Here is a 12,343-nt window from a genome sequence, read left to right on the forward strand (position 1 = left end):
TAGAAACACCCAAAATGATTCAGGTTGGTCGTGTGCTCTATAATGTTTGAAATACCGTTCGTTAGTACCTTTAAAAGCCGCTTTTTGATGATTCAGTAATTAGGTTCCAGAAGAGTTGATGGAACAGAATGTGGCATATTCTCATTGTTTGTGTGCAATGATATACTTTTAATATACTATGTTTTTTAAATGCATCTAGATAATCAAATGAGGGTAATTACTCTCCCTGGTCCGTATACTAAACTCACTTTTTGTTGTGTTGAGAGGCCTATCTGAATATCAACTCTTAACTGCGATTTTAGGACGATTTGAATCATTATTGATCGCACCACAGATAAATCAAGTTAGCCATGGTTTTTTTTGGGCGAAATGAATATTGCAACAGAGTGTTTTATAACGGATGATTTCAAAAGCATTAAAAAATGCTTATTCATTGCATCTGAATAGATCCATATTGGTAATACGTCTACAAAACTCTTCAAGAACCACGTAGTCTGTCGGGACGGTGGGTGAGGATCACCTTGACCGCACGGAGTCCGTACTATGCAAAGTAGCGCATCGAACGCGGTCGACAGAACTGGCGACCCCAAACGTGTGACGGTTTTCCTCTTTCTATTTCTTCAGTGTGATTTGCAATTCGAAATGTTTTGCTTGGCAACGGCACCTTCACGACAGGGCAAAAGGTGGTTACTTGACGACAGATTGCTCTTGGATGGACGGTGTTTGTGCGTTTATTTTAACAAATTGATTTTCAATTCGGTGAACCGTTGAAAGGTCTTAGTCATGCATTACATATCAGTACCGGTAAAGATAGTGCCATTCCCGTAGGAAATGAAATAAATTTATGATAAATAAGCAGTATGAATGTCAACGATACTGAATTGCGTTACGTTTTGCGTCATAAATTAATCTCTCTGATCTTCTTTCTCCCGGTTTGCTCCTTTTTCTACAGCTCTTAAACGTCAACACTTCCTTGTTCTTCGCACGCACGGTAAGCAGCATTAAGAAGATGCCTTGCCCATTCCTGACTCGCCTCAGCACGAGCTACGTGCGCAACTATGCGCCTACCCTGCTCAAGACGTACGGCGCGCAGTGTCCGGTGGTGCAGCGTACCATCTCGACGCTGCAAGGATCGCAAGGAACCGGAAGCGCTGCCCCGGGAGCTGAAACTGGTTCGATGGTAGGAAAGGAGGCGAAGGGTACCGAGCTGAGTAGTGCGCAATCGCGTCGTAATTTGAGCTCGCAACCGAAGCCCGAACCGGCGCAACAATCGTCGGTGGAAGGGTCGAAGAAGTGTCCGTTCCTGAGCACGGCCGGACCGCACGTGAAGAAGCTGGGTGTGGAAAGTGTCGAAGTGCCGACGGAGCGTACGTTCGCGTACGAAGATTTCTTCCACGAGCAAATCCTCCGCAAGAAGAAGGACCACTCGTACCGGGTGTTCAAGAAGGTGAACCGTTTGGCCGCCGAAGGTCAGTTCCCGCGTGCCCTCGAGTACTCGTGGGGTGAGCGACCGATCACGGTGTGGTGCTCTAACGATTACCTCGGCATGTCGTGTCATCCGGAGGTAAAGCGAGCGGTCGCGGACGCACTCGAGACGTACGGCACGGGTGCGGGTGGTACGCGCAACATCTCGGGCAACTCAATGAACCATGAGAACCTCGAAAAGCGGCTGGCCCAGCTGCACAAGAAGGAGAGTGCGCTGCTGTTCACTTCCTGTTTCGTGGCAAACGATTCGACACTATTTACGCTTGCCAAGGCACTGCCCGGGTGCCACATCTTTTCCGACGCGGGTAACCACGCGTCGATGATCCAGGGTATTCGGAACAGTGGCGTTCCGAAGCACATCTTCCGCCACAACGACCCGGCGCACTTACGCGAGCTGCTAGAGAAGGTCGATCGTTCGCTGCCGAAGATCGTTGCATTTGAAACGGTGCATTCCATGACCGGTGCCGTGTGCCCGTTGGAGGAGCTGTGCGAAATCGCGCACGAGTACGGGGCACTCACGTTCGTGGACGAAGTGCACGCGGTCGGCCTTTACGGAGAGCACGGCGCAGGCATTGGTGAACGCGAGGGCCAACTGCATAACATGGACATCATCTCGGGGACGCTCGGGAAAGCGTTCGGTAACGTCGGTGGCTATATCGCCGGAACGGAGCTGCTGGTCGATATGATTCGTTCGTACGCGGCCGGTTTCATCTTCACCACGTCGCTTCCACCGACGGTCCTGTGCGGGGCACTGAAGGCGATCGAGATTCTGGCATCCGACGAGGGTCGGGAGCTGCGGTCTCGCCATCAGGATAACGTGCGCTACCTTCGTCGGCGGCTACAGGAGGAGGGCTTCCCGGTGGAGCACACCCCGAGCCATATTATACCGGTGAAGATTGGCAATCCGCGTCAGTGCACCGATGTGTCGGATCGAATGATTCAGCGCTTCGGACACTACGTGCAGGCCATCAACTATCCAACGGTGGCACGTGGTGAGGAGAAGCTACGGCTGGCTCCGACGCCTCACCACACGCGCCCCATGATGGACGAGATGGTTCGGGACATGAAGGTGGTCTGGCAGGAGCTTGGTATGCCGCTGGGCGGTAACCAATGCCCGGCCGAGTGCGCCTTCTGCCGCAAGCCGCTACTGTTCGATCGCTTCGAGTCCCGCACCAAGGGATCGGCGCCGACGGCGTCCTCAAGCTGTGCGGCCGAAGTCATCTGCCAGATACCGAACTGCCCGCAGATTGCCGCCGTTGCCAACTAAAGCTGCAGCGGATACAAACACTCACACACCCTTGGACATGACAATGGTGGTGGTTTCCGTTCCACAACTTTAGCTCAAACTCTTCACGGGTCTTCGCGACAATAGCGTATCGACGATCGAACGTCTGGAGTGTACAATTTCGGCAATCTCTGTCTCCCAGCCTAACCCTCCAACGCGCCACAATCGCAACATGTGTCGATTGATTTCTTTCCACAGCGAACGCTCCTCTCTATATACTATTTATCTAGATGTGTACCGAATTGTTCGTTGTTGTATTAGATAACCGCCAGCACGGCGATAAATGTTATTTCGGCTGCAGTGCAGGATACCTTTACCATTTAAATTTGTATTTGTAGTTTTTTTTTCTTAGTTTCCGTAAGCGTTTGTGTTCAAAACAAATCCTTTATCGTCAATCGACCTCATTCCAGGCGCTATATGATTGAATCGTTATTTGTTTTACTAGTTTGGCCGCACCTTGGCTAAGAAGGTACCCTGCGCCGTGGTGGCAGTGCAATGAAATCAGATTAATTTAAACAAATTCGTTCTCCTCACATGAGTATGTTCGTCGATATGTTGTTGACAATAAACCATTGAAACACAATAATATTCCAATAAAATATATGTCTGTCTAATAAAAATATACTGTGAATGGGACAAAATGGTTATTTTTTTATTATATTCAACGAAAGTACACAAATTACTGCAGGGGAAAGCATTATTAGCTTCATTATTCTTGATCCCAGACTTAAAAATGTGATAATCGAATCAAATAATTTGAATATGTTAAAGTAAGCTGAAACAATCTTTAAATATTTTTTAAATGTTTTGCTAGCTGTGCATGCTACACATGGCTCAAGTTGTACTGTATTTATGTTAAACTCTGTTTTCCCTTTCAAATGTGATAAAAGCCTCAAGATTGTCCATGTATTCTGATCGGACCTGTTAAGATTTCAAATTGATTGATACATTTCACAATTTTATTTATTTTAAACACTCAAACTTGAAACTGCCAGCATAAAAAAGCCGGGTATGTCCTCCACGCGAGTCCGCGGGACATAGCCACTCTGCTGTCAATTTCATCATAAACGCTCACTGACAGCACTGTCAGTGCAGTGTTTTTCTTAGTGGTGGGGAAACTGAATCCCTGTGATCCCAGAATCTTTCGATGCAAATCCATTCTGGGATCCGGATCTTCGAATCCGAGTCCCAATTCGTCATATCCTGCGTGCCTATCAAATTTACCGATTTTTCATATTATTTGTTACTTTAACAATTGTACAATCAATGGTTGAATTGATCCAAAGGCTAAATCGAGCTTGTGAATGGTCCCCAGGACCATCTGGATCGCTATCGCTATCCGCTCCCAGAGGGAGCTGTTTCATTTCAGTTCCGAGGAAACTTCCCACCACTATGCGCCAATTTGAGAGAGAAAAGAGAATTGAAAATTCTCTCGCAAAATCGCAAAATCTCTCTTCGAGAGAGAGATTCGCAATCGGGAAAGTTATTAACAAATTGGCAATTTTTTGCCTAAATGGCTATTCGAAGTATTGACTACCTTGTTCCGGTCGAACCGGTAGATTTCCGAAGCTTTTCAAAAAATAAACTTTCTCAAAAACTAAAAAATATAGAATGATCTATTGTTACGCAAAGTTGTGTGTCTTGAGCAGACCTTTCATTTAAGGGGTCACATGTACAAATCGCTTCAGCAGTTGTAAAGTTATTAACAAATTTGTTATTTCAGTAGAAAATACCAACCAAGGTTTCTGCACCTACGCCTCCGAATTTCATAAACTAAGAATCACGGAAGAGTCTTTGCTACAGAGAATTATGTGTCTTTCAAAGACCTTTCATTTGAGGGGTCTGGCGCAAAAATTGGCCCAACCACTAAAAAGTTATTGAGAAATTAGTTGCTTTAGCCATTACAGGGTCCGCAGCCATACAATGGCAGGCCCCAACCGGTACAGGGATTCATGAACGTGCTAGGGGGATTGCCTGTACCGGTAGAGGGATATCCGCGGGCATATAATTGCAAACCGCGGTGGCTGAGGGGAATCAAGCTGGCGTATTGTTGCGATTGTCAACCGGTCGCAAAATAGTAGGTATCTGGCAACCGTGCATGAGCGGTGCTGTGCACCGCACACTCAAATGTATCGCATGAGTAACCGTTAGATTTCAAGTAAAAACGACGAAAAACTACGTTCAAATGAAATTTCGTATTTAGTATTTACGGAAAAAATATTATATCAAAAACTAAATTTGATATTTCCTTTCAACGTGTTCGATTAGTTGTTTAGCACGCCATCTAACGGTCATTTGTGCGACACATTTGAATCATGCACGGTTGCCAGATACCTACTATTTTGCGACCGGTTGACAATCGCAACAATACGCCAGCTTGATTCCCCTCAGCCACCGCGGTTTGCAATTATATGCCCGCGGATATCCCTCTACCGGTACAGGCAATCCCCCTAGCACGTTCATGAATCCCTGTACCGGTTGGGGCCTGCCATTGTATGACTGCGGACCCTGTATTTACAGTTGTGACCAAGGTTTTTGAAGCTTGTTGATGTCTGTTTGGCGCGCAGTTTCGTTCGTAGTGGTGGGTAAACCAAATCCCCAAATCCGAATCCCAATCCCAGAAACAGTCGGAACAGTCCAAGCAGCGGATAGTGGTCCTTTGGAACTGTAGTCTTTGTGCTGTGCAAAAATTTTGAAAGGCCTAGTAAGGTAAGGTGGGGCAGGACGCGCCCCTTAAGCGAAAAACATTATTTTCTTCCATTCCTTTCATTAAAAAGTCTCTAATTTTCATAGTAAGATAAATAAACATCTTGTTTATGTATGGAAAATATCAAACACTATATCAAACTAATCAATTTCATATTAAATAAGATTTTCGAAGGGCCTTTCAATTTTTAGCTCCGTTGACAATAGTGGGGCAAGATGGCCCAACCGGTGGGGCAGGACGCGCCACTACGTAAACATGGGGCAAGATGGCCTAAAACAGACAGGAGATGGCAAGGTTGCTTGTTGAAAGGATAGTCTATGCAGAGGCACTAGTAAACAGTCCGATACTGAGCCCATGTAACCCACATTGGATTGAATTTTGTGGTGTACCATTCAAAAGACAGTTTGGGTATAAATTCGTTGCTGAATTCCGAACAATTATTGAATATTTTCACGGATCTGTTTTTGGCCTTTTATACAAACCGCCTTAGTACAACCTTTACAATTACATCAACCTTGCAGGTAGCACATCTGACAGAGTCAAAATTTGACGCTTTGTAATCCAGATGATCTGTGGTTTGAAAACACAGTTGAACATCATAAAAAATTAACACAAATTTCATATGAAGAACTAAAAACTATTCGTTTCTTATGAAACTCACATGGCATGTTTAATATTAGACTTATTTAAATCAACAATGCGGTGATAATGGAGGCACCGTGCGACTTGCTCTTGTTTTGATGGTGCGTCCTGCCCCATTGTTTACATTTGGAATGCTAGGGCGTCTTGCCCCACCTAGGCCGGCGCATCTTGCCCCACTCTGAGGATCGTCCGTTTTATGTAATTTATTCAAAATTTTGAGAATTTTAAAACAGTTTCTCTTCGGTATTCGTTAAATACCATTATCAGGTAGTAAAAGAAGGCCTCGATGTTTAAAAAATATAATATCAAAGCATGCCATACCTTACATAAAAGTGACAAAATATTAGATCATTTAGAGTCAATTTGGTTTTTTCTCGTTTTCTTTTTGAAATGGTTATTTCGTGCAGTGAAATTTACATAGGCTGTAGTAGATACGTTGATGAACATATTCTATTACTTAAATTATTTTTAAATGGCTTAATTCAGCGTAAAACAGGCCGGGGCATCTTGCCCCACCGGCGCGTCTTGCCCCACCTTCCCCTACCAACGTATTTAGAGGAAAGGATAGTAGTTGGGACTGACGTCCATCGGTATCACACTCGTAATGCCGATGAGCCAAGACTTCCGGGCTAACTGTCTGGAAACGCCCGAAATTCGTTGTTTTTCAAAGGAGTACAATGGTGCAACAGGATGCCGAGAGAGATTAAACAAGCGCGAAATCTTAGGGAGTTCAAACGCCTATGCGCCGTATACGTGAAGCGGGTTGTCTGACGCTGTGCTTGCAATGTATTTAGTAAATGTTGTAGTTTTTGAGCCCGTAGTATTGCATTTTTCATCATGGTCTTCGATTATGATGATGATGAGTAAAAAAAAAGAACAGGGACTTTTCATTTTTATTACCTTATTTAACTAAATAGAATGAATGAGTCTACATAGTTTTGAGACACGCGCGCGTAAATGAGGACAATTGGTGGTCATGGTTGTACGAAAAGAACTAGCAGAATCTACATATCTCGCTGTAGTTGGGTCCCTTTCTGTTCTTGACCGGGCCGCTACACGAACCGAAAACTCCAACCGAGAACTCAAAAACCGTATAAGTTTACGTCAAAATCTTTTCGGTTCGTGTAGCCGCGTTTTGTGGTACCAATTCTGTGAGCCACGCTACACGAGCCGCAAACTCAAAAACTTTGCGGCGCAACGAGGTTTTTGTTTTTGATTTTTCAGTTAACTCAAAAATCTTCCTTCAAAGCAAACAAGATCTTATTTCAATTCACACAAAAAGTAAAAGATGGATAATCTGTTGAAGTGTGGCTAACTACCCTATCGCGGGTCATCGAGTTGAGTACCCAAAACTTGTTGAACTTTGAACGAAATACACCAGCGTGTTATCCTTTATGGCTGATACACAAACGACTGACACTGAGCCGAGCGTTCGCCGTGCTTTTATTCAGATGGTCAAAGTTCATACATATAGAGGTGCACCCTTGTCACCATCGCGGTTTGACATTTCTCCTGTCATTTGACACTTCTATGAACAGTACATTCATGCCAACATACATATGTCAACACTCCTCCTCATGAATCTAATGTTCATTCCGTTACTAACTTGCTAATACCGAGTCCTATCGAGAGTTCTTTAATCTTTTGTGCTCCTAGTGGTTTGGTTAATATGTCGGCTAGCATTGCTTCAGAAGCACAATACTTTAATTCGATAACTTTCGTGTTACAAAGATCTTGAGTATAATGATATTTCATATCTATGTGCTTTGACTTTCTCTTTTCATGACCTGACAAAGTAAATTCAATGCACGCACGATTATCTTCGTTAATAATGGTTGCTTCTCTTTGTTTTACATCCATTTCCTCCAATAGCCTACGCAACCAAACCGCTTGCTGTCCTGCTATTGTCTACAAGAGTCTTAATGTGCACTGATTTGCTACAGGTGCAGTAACTTCTTCGTAATCAAATCCTTTCCTTTGCCCGAAGCCTTGCGCTACAAGTCTTGCCTTATATCGATCAACATTTCCATTCGCGTCCAATTTTTTCTTAAAAAACCCATTTACATCCGATAATGTTGCTGTTCTCGGGTGGATACGTTAGCTCCCACGTGTTGTTGGCTTCTAGGGATCGGAACTCATCTTCGATAGCCTCCATCCACCTGTCCTTTTCCACGGATGTTATGGCTTCGTTGTACGACGCTGGCTCATCCACACTTGTTCTTACCAAACCTAAAAAATAGTCGGTAAATTTAGCTGGTGGTTTACCTCTTGTCGATCGCTGTGTTAATGGATCGGCAACCGGCTGGTCTAGGTCTTCTGAGCCTGATGAGTAATGCTCGTTTTCTTCCGCTGTATCAAAATTCTCCTCCTGCACGTTGATCGGGTTGCTTTCTTCATCGACATCATCATGTTTGTATCGATCAGGATCAACGTCGAGTATAATTTCATCAACATCAACACTATCACCTTGCTCGCACGATGCTTCGTTGAATACGACGTCACGACTAATCACAATGCGGTCCGTGCTAGTATCTACAAGCCTGTATGCCTTTTCTTGGATGGAATATCCGACGAATCTTAGTTGCTTTGCCTTGGGTTCCATTTTTCCACGCTTTTCTTTAGGTATTTGAACCCATGCTTCGCATCCAAACACTTTGAAATGGTTGTAGGATGGCTTTCTACCGAACCATTTTTCAAAAGGTGACATTCCGATTATTTTCGATGGTAGTCGATTCTGGGTATATGCTGCAGTAAGTACTGCTTCTCCCCAATATTTACTTTCTAAACGTGCATCTTGTAACATACACAATGCCATTTCTTGAAGTGATCTGTTTTTCCTCTCAGCGACGCCATTTTGCTGAGGCGAGTATGGCACTGTTAGTTGACTCATAATACCTTGCTCTTTGAAGAACTTTTGCAGCACCTTTCCGGTGTACTCACCACCATTGTCTGATCGTATGGCCTTGGGTGTTTTCCCGAATTGTGTCTTGCAGAAGGCCACGAAATTCTGAATAATTTCACTAGCATCTGACTTCTGTCGCATAAGGTAAACGAACGCCATTCTCGAATGATCATCTATAAATGTGATGAAGTAACGGTGACCACTCGGTGTGTGAGGAAACGGACCACACACGTCCGTGTGAACAATGTCCAACTTGTTTTCACTTCTTTTGTTTGTTCTTCTGAATGGGGATCGGGCCATCTTCCCTTCTATACAACTCGTGCAGACATTTGTCATGTTCAGTTCTTCCAACTTCGCCTTATCGCCGAATAATGTCTTTATTACTTGTGGGTCTCGATGACCAAGCCGTCTATGCCATAAATGTAGACAATGATTTGGTGATGTTCTACTCACCAACGCATTTTCGCCGATGATACACAGGTGATAAAGACTTCCGAGTTTTGTTGCCACAGCTATAACTCGCCTTCCTTGTTCAATAAGACAACGATTTTCTTCGAAAATTACTCGCATGCCCTTCTTCACTAGGCAGCTCACCGATATTAAGCCACTTTCCAGTGTGGGCACATAAAGTACATCGCTAACTTTTATGGCCAATTGTTCGCCATCTTTTGTCACGCATACTAGGGTTCCTGATCCAACACCTTCAATTTTCGCCTTGCTTCCATCGGCCAGTGTGACACTACTTTCCGCACAATTCACTTTAATTTCAAAGAACGTTGGATCATTCGTCATATGCCGCGACGCACCACTGTCTATATACCAGTTTCCTGGTAGGCCTTTGCTTGCAGTCCAAGCCACTGGTCCTTCGTCACTCACCGTCACTTTCGCGGAATTGTGTTTTGCTTCCTGCATTGTTCTGTTAAGCAAACGACAGTTTCTTTTCATGTGGCCGGCTTTGCCACAATGAAAGCACACTACACTTGGTTTGTTCCTATTCACTTTGTTCTTCGTCGTCACTTGAAACACTTTGCCTTCTGCCGAACTTATTCCCGAACGTTCACGTCGTTTTTCTCCTTCGGCTAGAAGTTTGCTCTTCACCAACTCTAGGGATAAATTATTGGTGGAAATCTGTTCCAATGCGGTAGTTAACGGATCGTATGATTCCGGTAACGAACATAGCAACATCGCTATTTGCCATTTTCTGGGTATTGGCTCTCCTAAATCAGCGATTTGTTGGACCAAGTTAGAGAACGTTTGTAAATGATTCTCTATGTCCCCGCCTTCTGCTAATTCTAAGCGCGTCAGCCGCTTTAGCAGGTACACTTCTGATCCCGCTTCATGGTACCCTTTTATGGCATCCCACGCGTCTTTTGCAGACGTTGCGTCACGCACTAGCCCAACTTGGCTATCGTCGACACACAGCCCAATCGTTGCACGTGCTCTCGAATCTTTCTGCTTCCATACCGGCGTCTCTGGTTCCGGCTTTGCTTCGCCAATTGTGCACCAAAGCTCATCACGCTCGAGGAGCATTTGCATTTTAAACTTCCACGTTTGGTAGTTTTGATTGGTCAACTTAGGCACCATAAACCGTTGCGTATCCGCCATTTCACCTGGGCCCATAACCTGTTGAACTTTGAACGAAATACACCAGCGTGTTATCCTTTATGGCTGATACACAAACGACTGACACTGAGCCGAGCGTTCGCCGTGCTTTTATTCAGATGGTCAAAGTTCATACATATAGAGGTGCACCCTTGTCACCATCGCGGTTTGACATTTCTCCTGTCATTTGACACTTCTATGAACAGTACATTCATGCCAACATACATATGTCAACAAAACTTGCAACAACGCAACAGGCGTATTGTGCGGAGGCAAGAAGATGGCAACCGTTTGCTGGACAATACTGTAGCAGAGCAAGCAAATGAAACTATAATTAACTTTCTTCGCATGAAGAAGGAAGATTTTGATGTTCTCAAGTTACATAAAAAGTGGTAAAATAAAATATTTTAATCTTTATCATTAAACTTTTTGAAACTTTTATATTTTGGAATCAGTTGGTGGGCCGGACTTTGCGAACCCCTGATCTATAGTGAATTTATAATTGATATTCTAGCTATAAAATAACAAAATATTAACTAACCGTAACTACAAAAGAAACACGTAAATTTATCACCATATGTTCGTTTATTTTGTTTTTGAGATTTGTTATGTTTACATTTATTTCTTTTTCGTCTTCTTCTTCTGACGCATTTGAGTTTTCGGTTAGCTGCCAAAAACTTCTCGGGTGCAGTTTTCAGCTCACGGAGCTGAAAAGTTTTTGACGTAAACTTCTCGGTTGTTCCCCTCTTCTCGCCGAGAAGTTTTTGTTGAACTTTGAACGAAATACACCAGCGTGTTATCTTTTATGGCTGATACACAAACGACTGACACTGAGCCGAGCGTTCGCCGTGCTTTTATTCAGATGGTCAAAGTTCATACATATAGAGGTTCACCCTTGTCACCATCGCGGTTTGACATTTCTCCTGTCATTTGACGCTTCTATGAACAGTACATTCATGCCAACATACATATGTCAACACTCCTCCTCATGAATCTAATGTTCATTCCGTTACTAACTTGCTAATACCGAGTCCTATCGAGAGTTCTTTAATCTTTTGTGCCCCTAGTGGTTTGGTTAATATGTCGGCTAGCATTGCTTCAGAAGCACAATACTTTAATTCGATAACTTTCGTGTTACAAAGATCTCTAGTATAATGATATTTCATATCTATGTGCTTTGACTTTCTCTTTTCATGACCTGACAAAGTAAATTCAATGCACGCACGATTATCTTCGTTAATAATGGTTGCTTCTCTTTGTTTTACATCCATTTCCTCCAATAGCCTACGCAACCAAACCGCTTGCTGTCCTGCCTCAGATAGAGCTACGTATTCGGCTTCCATTGTAGACATCGAAACGCAAGTCTGTTTTCTACTCGACCAACTGACTGTGCCTCCTCCTAAGCGGTATAGGTATCCGCTACAAGATTTCCTGTCACTGGTATCTCCAGCCCAGTCAGCGTCGCTATATCCTACAAGCACAAGTTTTTCATTCTGGCTTCCTAATTTCAACGCATTGTCGATTGTAAATAGTAAATAACGCACTACTCTTTTCGCTTCCAACCAATCGGATTCTGTAGGGTTGCTTACATATCTGCTTAATATGTTTGTAGCTACTGCTATATCCGGGCGTGTGTGTGTTGCTAAATAAAGTAGACTTCCTACAAGCCTTTGGTAATCATCATTGTTTTTCATACCCTCACTCTTCAGCCTATTATTGA

The 12,343-nt window shown here is 43.8% G+C and overlaps 1 protein-coding gene across 1 annotated transcript; it reads left to right on the forward strand.

Moving 5' to 3' along the window:
* Positions 1-946: 946 nt before the first annotated feature.
* On the forward strand, positions 947-3,394 carry LOC131286021 (5-aminolevulinate synthase, erythroid-specific, mitochondrial). Its single transcript, XM_058314879.1, has one exon. It carries the CDS (start codon positions 1,010-1,012, stop codon positions 2,750-2,752), a length of 1,743 nt encoding a protein of 580 aa, XP_058170862.1. The 5' UTR covers positions 947-1,009; the 3' UTR covers positions 2,753-3,394.
* The last annotated feature ends 8,949 nt before the right edge of the window (positions 3,395-12,343 follow it).

Source organism: Anopheles ziemanni, chromosome 3 (genome assembly GCF_943734765.1).
Source record: "Anopheles ziemanni chromosome 3, idAnoZiCoDA_A2_x.2, whole genome shotgun sequence".
NCBI classification, from domain to species: Eukaryota; Metazoa; Arthropoda; class Insecta; order Diptera; family Culicidae; genus Anopheles; species Anopheles ziemanni.

Excerpts from the sequence above, each read along its gene's own strand:
- LOC131286021 (XM_058314879.1), top strand. The coding sequence starts at position 1,010 with ATGCCTTGCCCATTCCTGACTCGCCTCAGCACGAGCTACGTGCGCAAC.